The 15,302-nt window shown below is 56.6% G+C and overlaps 1 protein-coding gene across 1 annotated transcript in view; it reads left to right on the top strand.

The window, feature by feature from the left end:
* The window catches only part of CHD5 (chromodomain helicase DNA binding protein 5), a 111,623-nt gene that overhangs the window by 38,413 nt on the left and 57,908 nt on the right, over window positions 1–15,302 (top strand). The window contains 11 exon segments of the mRNA XM_011981570.1: window positions 314–552; window positions 2,665–2,789; window positions 4,037–4,160; window positions 6,196–6,362; window positions 6,534–6,755; window positions 8,715–8,921; window positions 9,133–9,344; window positions 11,408–11,539; window positions 11,622–11,730; window positions 12,925–13,116; window positions 13,202–13,402. Of these exon segments, the coding sequence (XP_011836960.1) occupies window positions 314–552; window positions 2,665–2,789; window positions 4,037–4,160; window positions 6,196–6,362; window positions 6,534–6,755; window positions 8,715–8,921; window positions 9,133–9,344; window positions 11,408–11,539; window positions 11,622–11,730; window positions 12,925–13,116; window positions 13,202–13,402 (1,930 nt within the window).

The raw sequence follows: 15,302 nt of genomic DNA, 5'->3' as shown, positions 1-15,302 counted from the left end.
CAGGAAGCGGGGTGTTTTGGGGGCGGGCTGTGGGTGTGGACAGGAAGCGGGGGTGTTTTGGGGGCGGGCTGTGGGTGTGGGTGTGGACAGGAAGCAGGGTGTTTTGGGGGTGGGCTGTGGGTGTGGACAGGAAGCGGGGGTGTTTTGGGGGTGGGCTGTGGTCAGCGGGTTTCCCGCATAGTTTCTCTAATCAGGAACCTGGGGTTGCTGTCATAGATTGCATGCGTGGCAGAGGGGTGGGCCCTGCCGGGGCTAGGGTGGGCCTCTCATCTCACCTGGCCCTGCCCTCACCCTCCTGCCTCTCCCCCAACAGGCCACTCATTGCCAAGAAGAACCCGAAGATTCCCATGTCCAAAATGATGACCGTCCTGGGTGCCAAGTGGCGGGAGTTCAGCGCCAACAACCCCTTCAAGGGCAGCTCGGCAGCAGCAGCGGCGGCGGCAGTGGCTGCGGCTGTAGAGACAGTCACCATCTCCCCTCCGATAGCCGTCAGCCCCCCGCAGGTGCCCCAGCCTGTGCTTATCCGCAAAGCCAAGACCAAGGAGGGCAAAGGTAAGGCTGGGGGTGAGTGGGCACCTAGTCCCGCTGGGAAGAGATTCCCCTCAGACCCTACAGGAGAAGCCACAGGGCAGACGCGGGCAGGGAGGGGCAACTGGGGTGCTCCTTATCGATGGCCCTGTGCCCGTGTGACCTTGGATTGCTCGGTCCTTTCTCAGCAGTGAGGCAGCATCCCTCGCCTCTTTTGTGCCTGACTACCTTTTGGGGCTGGTGGAGAAGCAGAGGTGATGATGTGGGCTGAGGTTTGGGAGGTTTGAGCCTGGCCAGCCAGGAGGTGCTCCTGACGTGGGCCTGGAGGGAGGGCAAGAACAGAGGTACGCAGAGTGGAGCCACTCCAGCCCTGGTCTCTGGGAGTTGGCAGGCTCTTGGGTTTCAGCCTGTGCTGTTCCTGGGGAGGAGGAGGAAGCCCCAGTTGAGCCCGTCTCTCCCTCTTGTCTGCACACCCACTGTGTGCAGGGTTGTTCTCCAGGCCCTTGGCCAGCGTGGAGCATGGAGGCCCTGCCTCTCCAGCTTTAGGATCCGGGAAGCAGGCAGGAGTTGGAGGGACTGGGCATGGCCAGGTCTGGCTTCCCAGGGAGGCTGTTCTGGGACAGGCCTGGAAGGAGGTCGAGATCCAAATTCTGCCTCAGTGGCTGGGTGTCTGGGTGGGGAGGATGGGGGCAGCAGAGGCCCCCTGTGACTTGAAGGCCCTGGGGGAGGGAGGTTTCTGGGTGGGGGTTTTTGGCCTCTTGGAGGTTGGGGACATTGATCTCCCCAGGGCTGTCAGTCACCTGCATCTCAGCTTTCCTAGGTGCCCTGAATTTTTTTTTTTTTTTTTTTGACAGACTCTCACTCTGTCGTCCAGTCTGGAGTACAGTGGCACGATCTCTGCTCACTGCAACCTCCGCCTTCTGGGTTCAAGCAATTTTCCTGCCTCAGCCTCCTGAGTAGCTAGGATTACAGGAGTGCACCACCACACCTGCCTAATTTTTTGTATTTTTAGTAGAGATGGGGTTTCGCCATGTTGGCCAGGCTGGTCTCGGAACTCCTGACCTCAGGTGATCCGCCCACCTCAGCCTCCCAGAGTGCTGGGCTTGCAGGCATGAGCCACTGTGTCCAGCTGATTTGGGTTTTGATGGAAGGGGCTGAGGGGGCTCTGGGGATCCCTTCTTTCAGCCCCAAGGAGCTTTAGTTTCTGGGGTGCTGTGTCTGACACCACTGTGCCAAGTCTCTGAAGGGAGCCTGGCGGGCGAAGTGACAAGGGTCAGAGTCTGTTCCCTGTCCTGCTCTGTCTGGGCCATCAGGATCTCGGGAGGGGCTCCCGGCCCGCCCCTGTAGGCCCAGCCTGGCTTGTTTTCTCGTTTCCTCTCGGGCTCCAGCTGCTGAGCTATTGATTCCATGAGCTGCCTATTCAGAGCTTGGAAAATTGAAATAGATTTTCCATGGCGCCATGGAGGGTGCAGCTGGGCTCCTAGCTCCATGTCCCTGTGTGTGGTGTGGCCAGAGGAGGGCCTGGGGAGAGGCTGCCTCTGTGGGGTGTGCATCCCTGCCTCCAGGCCCCCCTTCCTTCCCGGGTCATTACTCCCCGGGTAGCTAATTGCCCTGTGGCCAGCTCCATAAAAACAGCCTCAACCCTGCTGGCCCTTGCTGGGGTTGACTGGCAGAGGTGGGGCGGTCTTGGGTGGGACCAATATTACCTGGCTAGCAGGTGGGAAAAGGCCTTTTGGCCCCAGGACATCCTTTGGGGGCTCAGGCATGGATCACAGGTGCGTGGCTGTGCCTTCAGTGGCCCTGCTGGCTGTGGGGGATGGCTGGTGCCTCCTTTCGGTGATTGGGGACAGTATAGGGGCTCTTCCCAAGAGAGCCACATTTCTGTTGGTTGTGGACAAGGGGCAGCAGGGTGGTCAGAGCAGCCTCCGGTCAGAGCCGTCGTCTGGTTTTGCCTCATTTGCTGTGTGATTTTAAGCAAGGGTTTCACCTCTCCAAGCTTCAGGTATCTCGTCTGAAAAGGGGTGATGGTAGAAATGACCCTTTCCTTATTGTGTAACCGAGAGCTCAGTGAGATGATGGCAGGAAGCAGACCATCAGTGGTGGCAGTGGTTGGCTATCATTACCACTGTGTTTCAGGGCCTGGAGTGAGGAAGAAGATCAAAGGCTCCAAAGATGGGAAGAAAAAGGGCAAAGGGAAAAAGATGGCCGGGCTCAAGTTCCGCTTTGGAGGGATCAGCAACAAGAGGAAGAAAGGCTCCTCGGTAAGTGTGTGTGTGTGCACTTGTGTGTGCGTTTGCAGCATATATGTCTGCATGTGAGCATGCAGGGGCCAGGCCTTCAGTTCATTACAAACTAGCTGGGGCAGGTTGCACCCCTCCCCTACTCTCCTTCCAGTCTACGTGCAGATGTGCTGGACCTCAGTTTCTCCATTTGTGTGATGAGGGGTTTAGACTGAATCCTTCCAAGGACCCTTCTGACTTGGACTCTGGGCAGGGAGTACTCCCCTGGCTCACCCTCCTGAGCTGGGAGCTCAGTCATGGCTCCTGCTGTCTACAACTGTAGCTCCATTTGGGCAGCAGGTGGAGGAATCTGTCCTGGTGGGGCCTGGCCGCCCAGCGCCCAGGTCTGCTCTTGGGGGAGTGGTTGGATGGGGCTGGACCCTAGAGAAGTGGCATGTGGGCAGGATCAGACTGGCTGGAGTCCCAGTTACCTCCTCCTGTCCTCAGGGCCAGCTCTGGGCCCAGGCTCAGACGCTAAGCCCAGGTCTTACTCAACCTTGGGGCCCCCCTTTCTCTGTGAGTGTGAGGGGCATTCACCCTCGTCACCCCCATAGGTAGCTGCCTCCCTCACCTCACCCCCACCCTGCAGTGGGGTGGAGTTGGAAGCTGTTTCCCTGCCCTTTGGCAGAAGCCAGTGTCAGGTCTGGAGGGGAGCATGGAGAGAAGGTATGGCCCACCCTGGAGCTGATGGTCTAGTTCAGCTTAGCAGATATTTGTTGAGCACCTACTGTGTGCCAGGCCCTCTGCTCAGCCATGGCGGGCCATAGCCCTGTAGCACTTGTCACCTGGCAGGCGTGTTCGCTGGTGGAGAGTCCGTGATATACCAGTCAGATGGGACAGGCCAGACCTGGCACACAGGCAGTCACAATAGGTCCAGTAAAGGAGAGATCTGGGAAGACTCCTTGGAGGAGTTGTCCCTAGGGCTGCCCCTTGAAGGATGTTTAGGAGTTTGGCAGGATGGAGGGCAGGGCCTGGGGAGCTGTTCAGAGGTGGAAATTGTGGGAAGTGTCTGAAGCTGGAGAGCAGGGCTCTGGGTGGGTGGTGGGACATCGGGCTGGACAGGTAGGCTGTAATGTGAGGTTTTCAGCTGTGTGGGGGGCTGAGGCGAATCGCAGAGAGTATTGTGTCTCCAGAGCCTCTTCTGTGCTTTGTCCCACCCCACACTGCCCAGGCCAGCGAAGCCTTCTGGGTGAGGCCCTGGGATCACAGGACCTTGTCTTCCCCTGTAGAGTGAAGAAGATGAGAGGGAGGAGTCGGACTTCGACAGCGCCAGCATCCACAGTGCCTCCGTGCGCTCTGAGTGCTCTGCAGCCCTGGGCAAGAAGAGCAAGAGGAGGCGCAAGAAGAAGAGGAGTATGACTCCCCTTCCGGAGAGTTCTTGGCCTGCTGGGTGGATGTAGGGGGGCACTAGTAGGACTCCCCATGTGGAGGGTTCTCGGCCTGCGGGGTGGATGTGTGGGGCATGGAACCTCCCCGCGGGAAGCAGGGGAAGCGCATCCTCATGTCTTGGCCAGGTGGGGCCCCTGTGTTTCACACACGGCCCTGGTCTCTACTGTCTGGGGAGGGGCATCCTGTCCCAGTGAGGAAAGAACATGGAACCTATGGTGGGAGCCTCCCCAGGGCATTTGCATTAGCAGTGTGGTGACCGAAGAGGGAAGTGCTTTATCTCATCGCCATCCTCTATTCAGTCACCCCCCACCCACTTAACACCCATCTGTCCCCTCGCCTCCCTTCCCATCCCTCCCTCTCCCTCTTTCCCTCAGTTCCTTCTTTTTATCCATCCATCCCTTATCCATCCAGCCATTCATCCATCATCCATCATCCATCCATCTGTCAGCTATCCATCCACCATCCATCCATCCATCTATTCATTCATTCTTTTGTCCATCCATCCACCCATCCATCATCCCATCACCCATCCATCCACTTGCCCATCCATCCATCCATCCATCCATCCGTCCGTCCTTTTGTCCATCCATCCAGCCATCCATCCGTCTGTTCATCCATCCATCCCATCCATCCATCCATCCATCCATTTGTCCATCCATCCATCATCCATCCATTTGTCCGTTCATCCATCATCCATCCATCCATCATCCATCCATCCATCATCCATCCATCATCCATCCATCCATCCATCCATCATCCATCATCCATCCATCCATCATCCATCCATCCATTTGTCCATCCATTATCCATTCATTTGTCCATCTATTATCCATTCATTTGTTCACCCACCATCCATCCATCCATGTACCCATCTATCCATCCATCATTCATTTGTCTACCCATCCATCCATTTGTTCATTCATCCATCCATCCATTCTTTTGCCCACCCATCCATTTGTCCATCCATCCATCCATTTGTCCATCATCCATCCATTCATGCATCCATCATCCTTCCATTTGTCCATCCATTATCCATCCATTTGTCCATCCATGCATCCATCTATCCATCCATTTGTCCATCCATCCATTTGTCCATCCACCATCCATCCATTTGTCCATGCATTCATCCATCTATTTGTTTATCCATACATCCATGCATTCTTTTGTCCATTCATCCGTCTATACATCCATCCACTTGTCCATCCATCCATCCATCCATTTGTCCATCTGTCATTCATCTGTTTGCCCATCCATCCACTCATTTGCCCATCCATCCATTCATCTGTCCATCCATTTGTCCATCCATCCATCCATTATCCATCCGCCTATCCATTTGTCCATCCATCCATCATCTATCCATTTGTCCATCCATTATCCATCCATTTGTTCATCTATCCATCCATCCATCCATCTGTCCGTTCATCATCCATCCATCCATTTGTCCATTCATCATCCATCCATTTGTCTATTCATCATTCATCATCCATCCATCCATTTGTCCATTCATCATCCATCTCTCCATCCATCTGTCTATCCATTTGTCCATCCATCCATCTGTTCATCTATGAGTCCATCTATCCATTTGTCCATTCATCATCCATCGCTCCATCCATCCATTTGTTCATCTATCAGTCCATCCATCCATCCATCCATCCATCCATCCATCCATCCATCCATCCATTTTGTTCATCCATCGTCCATCCATCCATTTGTCCATCCATTCATCCATCCATCCATTTGTCCATTCATCCATCTATCCATTCATCATTCTACCCATCCACCCACTCTCTTACCCTTCCTTCCTTCCTTCTTTCCTTTTATCCATCTTCTATCTCTTCACCCTTTTACAACCTCAACCATCAGTCCACTCATCCACCCACCTATCCACCCACTATCTATTATGCATCTACTCTGTGCCTGTCTGGCCTGGGGCGGTGCAGTTGGTTGTGTTCTGGGAGTGCGGATGAGGCCTTCCATGACTGCCTCTCCCCTACCTTAGTTGATGATGGTGACGGCTATGAGACAGACCACCAGGATTACTGTGAGGTGTGCCAGCAAGGTGGGGAGATCATCCTGTGCGACACCTGCCCGAGGGCCTACCATCTCGTGTGCCTGGACCCAGAGCTGGAGAAGGCTCCCGAGGGCAAGTGGAGCTGCCCCCATTGTGTAAGCCTTGGCAGAGCCCCGGGCTGGGAGTGGGGCCACGCCTGGCTCCCCCACCCCTGTGCCCTCATTTGGGGGCAGAATGCGGGGAAATGCTGTGGGGGAGGGAGGGAGTCAGGCCCTGGTGGAGCGGGGACCCCGCCCAGGGTGCCTCCACCTGGCCTCCTCCCCCAGGAGAAGGAGGGGATCCAGTGGGAGCCAAAGGACGACGACGACGAAGAGGAGGAGGGCGGCTGCGAGGAGGAGGAGGATGATCACATGGAGTTCTGCCGCGTGTGCAAGGACGGGGGCGAGCTGCTCTGCTGCGATGCCTGCCCCTCCTCCTACCACCTGCATTGCCTCAACCCGCCACTGCCCGAGATCCCAAACGGTGAATGGCTCTGCCCGCGCTGTACTGTGAGTGTTCCGCCCGCCCCGCGCCGGACGCCCCGCCCCACCCCAGGAACAGGCCCCGCCCCCAGGGGAAGGCCTGCCCTCCTCAAAAGGCCCCGCCCCTGCTGGCTGCGGACCCGCCTCGGTAGCTGATCCCGCAAAGCTCCGCCCGCGCCGCTCGAGGCCACGCCCACTCTAGCTTCCCCGCATCCCGCTCCGTGTCTGACCCCGCTAGAGACGGGAGGCATGAGTGTTAGGGAAAGGCAGGCAGGTCTGTGGTGATCATGCCAATACCACGACCACTGTTCAGTGACCACGTGCTCTGCAAGGGCTCCACATCCATCATAGTATCCTTTAACATTACTGAGTATTCTGGCACCACGCATTTTGTTATTTCCTTTTCAGATGAGAAAACTGAGGCTCAGGGAAGCAGAATGACCTGCCTAAGGCCACACAAGGGCCAAACTGTCCCTCAGATTCAGGTCCCTGGAGCCACCCCAGACCTGGCTCCTGTTCGGAGGCTGGGGATAGGGAGAGGGTAGGAGGGTCCTAGGGCCAGAGCATCAGTTTCTGCAGGAAGAGGGGCACCCCCATCCCTCATCCCCCAATCACAGTAGACATCGGAAGGCCCCTTGCTCTGAGCTGTCTGCCCTGCGCCCCGCGGTGCCAGATCCCCCACCCCTCAGGTCCTGGGCTGTGCTGCCTTTAGCCCTGGGCCGTCCCGTGTGCATGTGGGCTTGTGCTGTGTGTGTGTGTGTGTGTGCGTGCATCCGCGCGCATACTTGTCTGTGTCTGTGTCGGGGTCAGGGGAGGACCCTTTTGAGGGGTGCAGCCTCCTGTGCTTTCCTAGGATTCATGGAAGGCCCTGGGGATGGGAGGGAGGCAGGAGTGGAGTTCCTCTCAGCTTCTTCCCTGAGGAGTTGGGATGGGGTGGGAGGGTCCCCTCTTCCACTCCCCCCAGAGCCAGCGGAGGAGCCTTTCCTGCCTCCCGTATCCTCCTCCTCCTCTGCCTCTTGGCCTTTGCTGTCACCAAGGCCAAAAGAAGGCTGGCTATGTGGTATACCTTGCACCTCTAGAATGCCTTCAGGTGTGATGTGGCACCACAAACCTGGTAGGTGGAGGAAGGGGTGGGCCATTTTACAGATGGGAAAGCAGGCTCAGTAGGCTTGGACAAGTTTCCGAGGACAGGTAGTAGCAGAGCTGGGACCTGCTGTCCCCAACAGAGCTGTCTCCCTGAATCAGTCACCCCTGACCCTGTCCAGCCAGGCTCAGCACCGCCTCCTTGGAGGGCCAAGGCTGCTCCCACCCATCTCAGGGCCCAGGTGGTGGAGTTTGTGGCGGTTGCATTTCTCGCCTTTGCCAACCAGCAGCTCATTGTCACCGTAGCATCGGTCAGGGCCCGTGCAGTGTGTCTGTGGGCTGCCAGAAATGGGGCCTCATTGTCCCAGCCTAGATGCACAGTGCTTGGGTGCAGCCCTGCCCCAGGTGAGGGATGGCGGATTGGAGGCTGCCATGTCCCTGAGCTCCAGCATGGGGCTCATGCTCCCTGGGTGCTTGGGGGTCACACAATGATGTGACCTCTTTTCAGGGTACAATGGGAAGACCTAAGGTAGGGGAAGTCCAGAACTTCATATTCTGCTCCCTGCTCTGCTGTCCCTTGCCGAGTGGGCCTCAGTTTCCCCCTCTGTCGTGTGCATATGGCAGTCTTACCTACCCTGGCTCAGATATTCTGGGTGCCAATGAGTTTACCACTGAGTGAAAGGGCTACGTGGTCTCCCAGACCCCCATTGCCCGTCTCCTGTGTGCATGACCCATGCGGCTCCTGAGGACGGGGTGGATGTCATGGCGTCACGGTGGTGCTGTTCTGACTTGGGGACAGTGGCACTGATGGGAGGGAGCCTGCGTGGCAGCCTGCTGTCATGGGAGCCTCAGGGTGGGGCCCTGCAGCTGAGCCCCACCTTGGGGACCCTTCTCTGTCCACAGTGTCCCCCACTGAAGGGCAAAGTCCAGAGGATTCTACACTGGAGGTGGACGGAGCCCCCTGCCCCCTTCATGGTGGGGCTGCCTGGGCCTGATGTGGAGCCCAGCCTCCCTCCCCCCAAGCCCCTGGAGGGCATCCCTGAGAGAGAGTTCTTTGTCAAGTGGGCAGGGCTGTCCTACTGGCACTGCTCCTGGGTGAAGGAGCTACAGGTGAGTGCTCGGCAGGGTGGCTGTGCCAAGGCTCAGGACCTGGTGAGCCCTGGACCCTCCCGGGCTGGCGGGAAGGGGCTGAAGCGCCTCTGACTGAGGGGTGCTGTTGGGAGTTGGGGTGGTGCTGGGCTGGGGCTAGGGGAGCTGGGTAGGGAGACGCAGAGGGCCATGGCTCATCCCCCTTCTGTGGCTCGTGCCCGTCTGTGAGCAGCTGGAGCTGTACCACACGGTGATGTATCGCAACTACCAAAGAAAGAATGACATGGATGAGCCGCCCCCCTTTGACTACGGCTCTGGGGATGAGGATGGCAAGAGCGAGAAGAGGAAGAACAAGGACCCCCTCTATGCCAAGATGGAGGAGCGCTTCTACCGCTATGGCATCAAGCCAGAGTGGATGATGATTCACCGAATCCTAAACCATAGGTGTGTGCCTGCAGCTGGCTACCCTCCCTGCCCATCACTGGGGCTGGGCCGCATCAGCTCCTTTGCTCTGTAAAATGGTGCAGGGCAGGGCACCAGGGCCCTTGCTTTGGGGCTGCTGTGCAGGACCACATGTGGGCACAGCAGGGGCACAAGGAAGGGGCCTAGGGCTCCCAGTGCTGGAGATCTGCCTGACCTGCTGGAGGGGCCGTCCCATGCATGCCTGCACACTCATACACACGTGTTCACACCCTTGGGGGTTCGGGACCCTCGTGCTGGGTTAGTGCTTGATACCAGCATGAGGGTTCTGAGGATGCGGGAGGCCCGAGGTGTGGGGGTATGTCCGCATTTCCGCCACGTTTGTAATAGTAGCTGGCTGTACTGAGCACTGCCTACCCTGGGAGAGAGGCGTCTTTCTTTTACCTCTGTTTTACTGATGTGAGAATAGGCACAGCAAGGTTAAGTCACTTGCCAGAATCACACAGCCACGGAGTGGAGCTGGGATTTGAACCCCATGCTTTCTGACTGCAGGACCTACTTTCTTAGCCACTGTTGCACCCCCCAGTGCCCCAGCAGCAGCTCTTCCTGGAGCAGTCTGGCAATTCCCCGGGATGCCTTAGCAATCAGAGGTTGCAGGAGGCTGGGACAAAGAGCCGGAGGCAGGAGGCCTGTGGGCTTTGGTTTTGATTTGGTGGGTGATGGGAACTCCTGCCAATTCTTGAGTTTAGGGGCTTGAGAACTGGTGGTGGCTGACAGATGGGCCTTGGGGTGGGGCCCAGAGTACCTGCTGTGTGGTGGCAGCTTGGAGCTTATGCTCCCCAACCTGGCTACCCTGTGGCCTCTGCCTTTGAGGGGCTTAGGATCGGTGGCCTCTGCCACTCAGTGCTTCTGGCTTCAGGCAGCTGTTGGGTAGAGCAGAGGTTAAGAGCCTGAGCCAGATGTTCAGATTTCAGTCCTGGCTCCCAACTGCTGGGCTTTGAGGCCCTTGTAGGGAACAGGCTGCTGCACAGGTGACCGGAGCTTGCCAAAGGCTGGCTGTGGGCAGTCTTCAGAAGGAGGGGCGCGGAACTTGAAAAAGCTGCCCCTTCAACTATGGGACACCCATGTTTTTCCTCTCCAGACCTTCCTGAGAATGACCTTCAAGGGTCAGTTTCTGTGGGAACCTAATTCCCGGCAATGAATTGGCCTACGGTTTTCTACCTTTACTAAATTGCATGCTAGAAATATACATGGTAGTTTTTCTGTCTGCTCCAAAGTGGGACAGGTGAAGCTCCCCTGGATTTATTCCCCCAGTCTGCAAAACAATCAATTATGTATTGGAAAACAAACAAACATCGGTTTCTGTGGTAACTGGAGATTCGTCTTTCTCTTTATGGCCCCCAGGCCCACAGCAGCCGCTGCCCACCGGGTCTGTGTGCCTCCTCGGCGCTGCTATGTGGGGTAGCCATGCCCCGGCCCGGCCCGGCCCTGCAGCACTCCTCTGGCCTGGTTGCCTTAGCTTGGGCGGGTGGGAGGCCCTGAGGACCCTCCCAGTGGCCAGAATCAAGCTGTGTGCTGCTGGGCTTGGCCACTGGGTCCTTGTGTCCCCGGAAGAGACTGCCTCACATGCAGGAATTGCGTCCTTATCTACTTTGCAGAGACGGCTCCTCACCCTACATGGCCACTGCACGAGTCCTTCCCGTATTTTAAGTTAGAAAACTGAGTCCATTGGCAGGAAAGAGAACTTTCCAACTTAGAAATCCAGGACTCCTGTGAAAATCCAGATCCCGTGACAGATGGGATTCATCCCTGCCACAGAGGCGCACAGGATGCGGGAGGCTGGCTGGTTGCTCCTCTGTTAGCTGGCCTCCGTGTCCCTCTCTGGCTCTGCCCCGTCCCCCTCTCATTCGCTGTGTGGCCCCGGGCAAGCCGCTGCACCTCCCTGGAGCTTCTGCCCTCGTCCCCTCCTCCTGGCTGGGCCCAGCATCCAAGGCGACCCTGGGTGTGAGTGGCTCTGCATCCTGGGAGGTTCATCAAACCCGTGCTGTGGCGCCCTGAGCGACCCACATCTGTTCACTGTGTTGCAGCTTTGACAAAAAGGGGGATGTGCACTACCTGATCAAGTGGAAAGACCTGCCCTATGACCAGTGCACCTGGGAGATCGATGACATCGACATCCCCTACTACGACAACCTCAAGCAGGCCTACTGGGGCCACAGGTGGGCCGCAGGGATCCGGCTGCTGGGCACAGGCTGCCGGGGAGCTGAGCCTTGCTCACCTGCATCCTATGCCTTTTCCTAGGGAGCTGATGCTGGGGGAAGACACCAGGCTGCCCAAGAGGCTGCTCAAGAAGGGCAAGAAGCTGAGGGACGACAAGCAGGAGAAGCCGCCGGACACGCCCATTGTGGACGTGAGTTGTGGGGGGGCAGCAGTGGGTGGGGTTGCCAGGGCCTGCCCACCCCAGACTTGAATGTGCAGGGGGTGTGTGTTCTCAAAGGGACGTTTCCTTGGGCCCTCATGGCTTGTGCAGACAGTGTTATGCCCGTGTAGACTAGGACAGCCGCAAGGCACCTCATAGCACTGCAGCTGACACGCTGCTTACACACCACTCTCACCTGGGAGGAGACCCAACTCACTCAGCAGAGCTCTCTGAGTGTCCACTAGCGCCTGGCCTTGGGCTCGAGCCCTGGGCATCTGTTTCAGAAGATGCACTGTCTTCTAGGGGCCCTTGGTGGGTATCCACAGAACACAGAGGGCCTGGCCTGGGACTATCAGGCGCCTGTCAGATGCCGAGGAAAGGCAGATGGGCCTGGTCCATTGGGAGGACTGCATGGGGCCAGTGACCTTGAGCAGGATCAAGAGGCAAATGGGCTGGGCATGGTGGCTCATGCCTGTAATCCTAACACCATGGGAGGCTGGGGTGGGAGGGCCGCTTGAACCCAGAAGTTTGAGGCAACATAGTGAGATCCCACCTCTACATAAAATTTAAAAATTAGCCAGGCATGGTGCTATGTCTGTGGTCCCAGCTACTAGGGAGGCTGAGGTAGGAGAATCCCTTGAGTCCAGGAAATTGAGGCTGCAGTGAGCCGTGATCGTGCCACTGCACTCCAGACTGGGCAACAGAGACTCAGTCTCAAAAAAAAAAAAAAAAAGCAAATGTCAAATGCTTGGATCAAGTGGAGGAGCCAGTTATTGGCGTTGAGAGTGCCCCAGATAGACGTTCGTTTTGTTGTTGATCCAAAAAATAGTAAGTGACTACATGTCCCAGGCCCTGGATGGTGCTCAAGAGGAGGCAGTGAGCAGGACCAAGGTGGTGGTGACAACCTGGGCTCAAAGTCAGAGAATTCAGCAGTTGGGAAATTTCCCTGATAGGGGAAGTACAGGGCTGCCATGGGAGGACACTGCGGGAGCACTTCAGCCAGGCTGGGAGTCAGGGAGGGCTTCCTAGAGGACAGAGGTGTTCCATCCAAGAACTGGAGAAGAGTTACGGAGACAGACAGGAGAGGGAAGAGTGTTCCAGGCAGAAGGAATTGCATGTGCAAAGTAGTGTGGACTCTGGTGGCCCAGGATCTGGGGCGTGTCTGAACCGCTGCCTCCCCTGCAGCCCACGGTCAAGTTCGACAAGCAGCCGTGGTACATCGACTCCACAGGCGGCACGCTGCACCCGTACCAGCTGGAGGGCCTCAACTGGCTGCGCTTCTCCTGGGCGCAGGGCACTGACACCATCCTGGCCGATGAGATGGGTCTGGGCAAGACGGTGCAGACCATCGTGTTCCTCTACTCCCTCTACAAGGAGGTGGGCAGGCGGGGCAGGTGGCCAGGAGGGGTGGCCGGTCCTGGCTGAGGGCAGCTGGTCTCACGGCATTGTCCCCTTTCTTCAGGGCCACTCCAAGGGGCCCTACCTGGTTAGTGCGCCCCTCTCCACCATCATCAACTGGGAACGCGAGTTTGAGATGTGGGCACCCGACTTCTATGTGGTCACCTACACGGGGGACAAGGAGAGCCGCTCGGTGATCCGGGAGAATGAGTTTTCCTTTGAGGACAATGCCATTCGGAGTGGGAAGAAGGTGTTCCGTATGAAGGTGAGGGCTCACCATCCTTGGAAGGACGGTAGGAAGACCCTGGGTCTGGTTCAGGGACCACAGGTGCCCTGTCCTCCTTCGGGGTCCCTCAGCCTGGGAGGGCTACCGAGGCTGGCAGACTCCGAAGGACTTGTCCTAGAGGCTGAGTTACCGCCATGTCAGTTTTCTGGGGCTCCTGTTAACAAAGTGTCACAGACAGGGTGGCTTCAAACAGCAGAGATGTATTCAGTCACAGTTCTGGAGGCTGGAGGTTGGAAATCAAGGTGAGGGCAGGGCGGCGTGCCTCTGAAGGCTCTAGGGGAGAATCCTCCCTTCCTCCTTCCAGCCTCCTGGTGGCGGCAGGAGTTCACTGGCCTGCAGCCGTCAAGTCAGTTTCTGCCTGTGTTAGCACATGGGATTTTCCCCTTTGTGTCTGTTTCTCATCCTATAAAGACATCATTCATACTGGATTTAGGGCCCACCCTAATCTAATATGATCTCATCTTAGCTACTTATTTTATTTATTTATTTTTTTGAGACACTGTATCACCCAGGCTGGAGTGCAGTGGGGTGATCTCGACTCACTGCAACCTCCCCTTCCTGGGTTGAAGTGGTTCTCCCACCTCAGCCTCGCGAGTAGCTGGGACTCCAGGAGTGCGCCATCACGGTCGGCTAATTTTGTATTTTTTGGTGGAGACGGGTTTCACCGTGTTGGCCAGGCTAGTCTTGAGCTCCTGAGCTCCAGTGATCTGCCCTTCTCGGCCTCCCAAAGTGCTGGGATTACAGGAGTGAGCCACTGTGCCTGGCCCCAACTAATTATTATTATTATTATTATGAGTCGGAGTCTCATTCTGCCGCTCAGGCTGGAGTGCAGTATGGCACGATCTCAGCTCGCTGCAACCTCTGCCTCCGAGTTCAAGCAATTCCCATGCCTCAGCCTCCAGAGTAGCTTGGATTGCAGGCATATGCCACAATGCCCAGCGAATTTTTTGTATTTTAGTAGAGACGGGGTTTCACCATGTTGCCCAGGCTGGTCTCGAACTCCTAAGCTCAGGCAATCTGCCTGCCTTGGCCTCCCAAATTGTTAAGATTACAAGTGCGAGCCACCATGCTCAGCCTATTATTATTATTATTATTATTATTATTATTATTTTGAGACAGGGTCTCACTCTGTCACCCAGGCTAGAGTGCAGTGATGTGATCATAGCTCACTGCAGCCTTGACCTCCAGGAGCGGGGACTACAGGGACACACCACCACACCCAGCTAACTTTTACATTTTTTGTAGAGATGGGGTCTCCCTTATGTTGCTCAGGCTGGTCTGGTACTCCTGGGCTCAAGCAGTCCTCCTGCCTCAGCCTCGCAAAGCATGGGGATTATAGGCATTGAGCCACCATGCCCAGACAACTAATTATGTCTGCAAAGACTCCAAAAGAGCTTCTGGGTGGACATGAACGCTGGGGGGACACTATTCAATGCAGTGCACCAGCTGTGTGACTTCGGGCAAGTCACGTGGCCTCTCTGGGCCTCAGTGTTTTCTCAGCAAAATGGAGTTAACAGACACACACCCCACAGAGTCAAGTGAGTTAATAAGCACGAGGTCTCATGGTGCCATGAACCCTACGAGGTCTTGTTAAAGCACAGTCTCTGACCCAGCAGTGCTGGGGTGGGGCCCGAGCCTCTGCATTTCATTTTTTCTTCTTTTTTTTTTTTTTTTTGAGACGGAGTTTCACTCTCGTTGCCCAGGCTGGAGTGCAATGGCACAATCTTGGCTCACCACAACCTCCGCCTCCCAGGTTCAAGCAATTCTCCTGCCTCAGCCTCCCTGGTAGCTGGGATTATAGGCATGTGCCACCACGCCCAGCTAATTTTGTATTTTTAGTAGAGACGGGGTTTCTCCATGTTGGTCAGGCTGGTCTCGA

This window comes from Mandrillus leucophaeus, unplaced genomic scaffold (assembly GCF_000951045.1).
Source record: "Mandrillus leucophaeus isolate KB7577 unplaced genomic scaffold, Mleu.le_1.0 Scaffold105, whole genome shotgun sequence".
In the NCBI taxonomy this organism is placed as follows: Eukaryota; Metazoa; Chordata; class Mammalia; order Primates; family Cercopithecidae; genus Mandrillus; species Mandrillus leucophaeus.
Note: the sequence above shows the minus strand (reverse complement) of the source record. Positions and strands in the feature narration are given on the sequence as shown.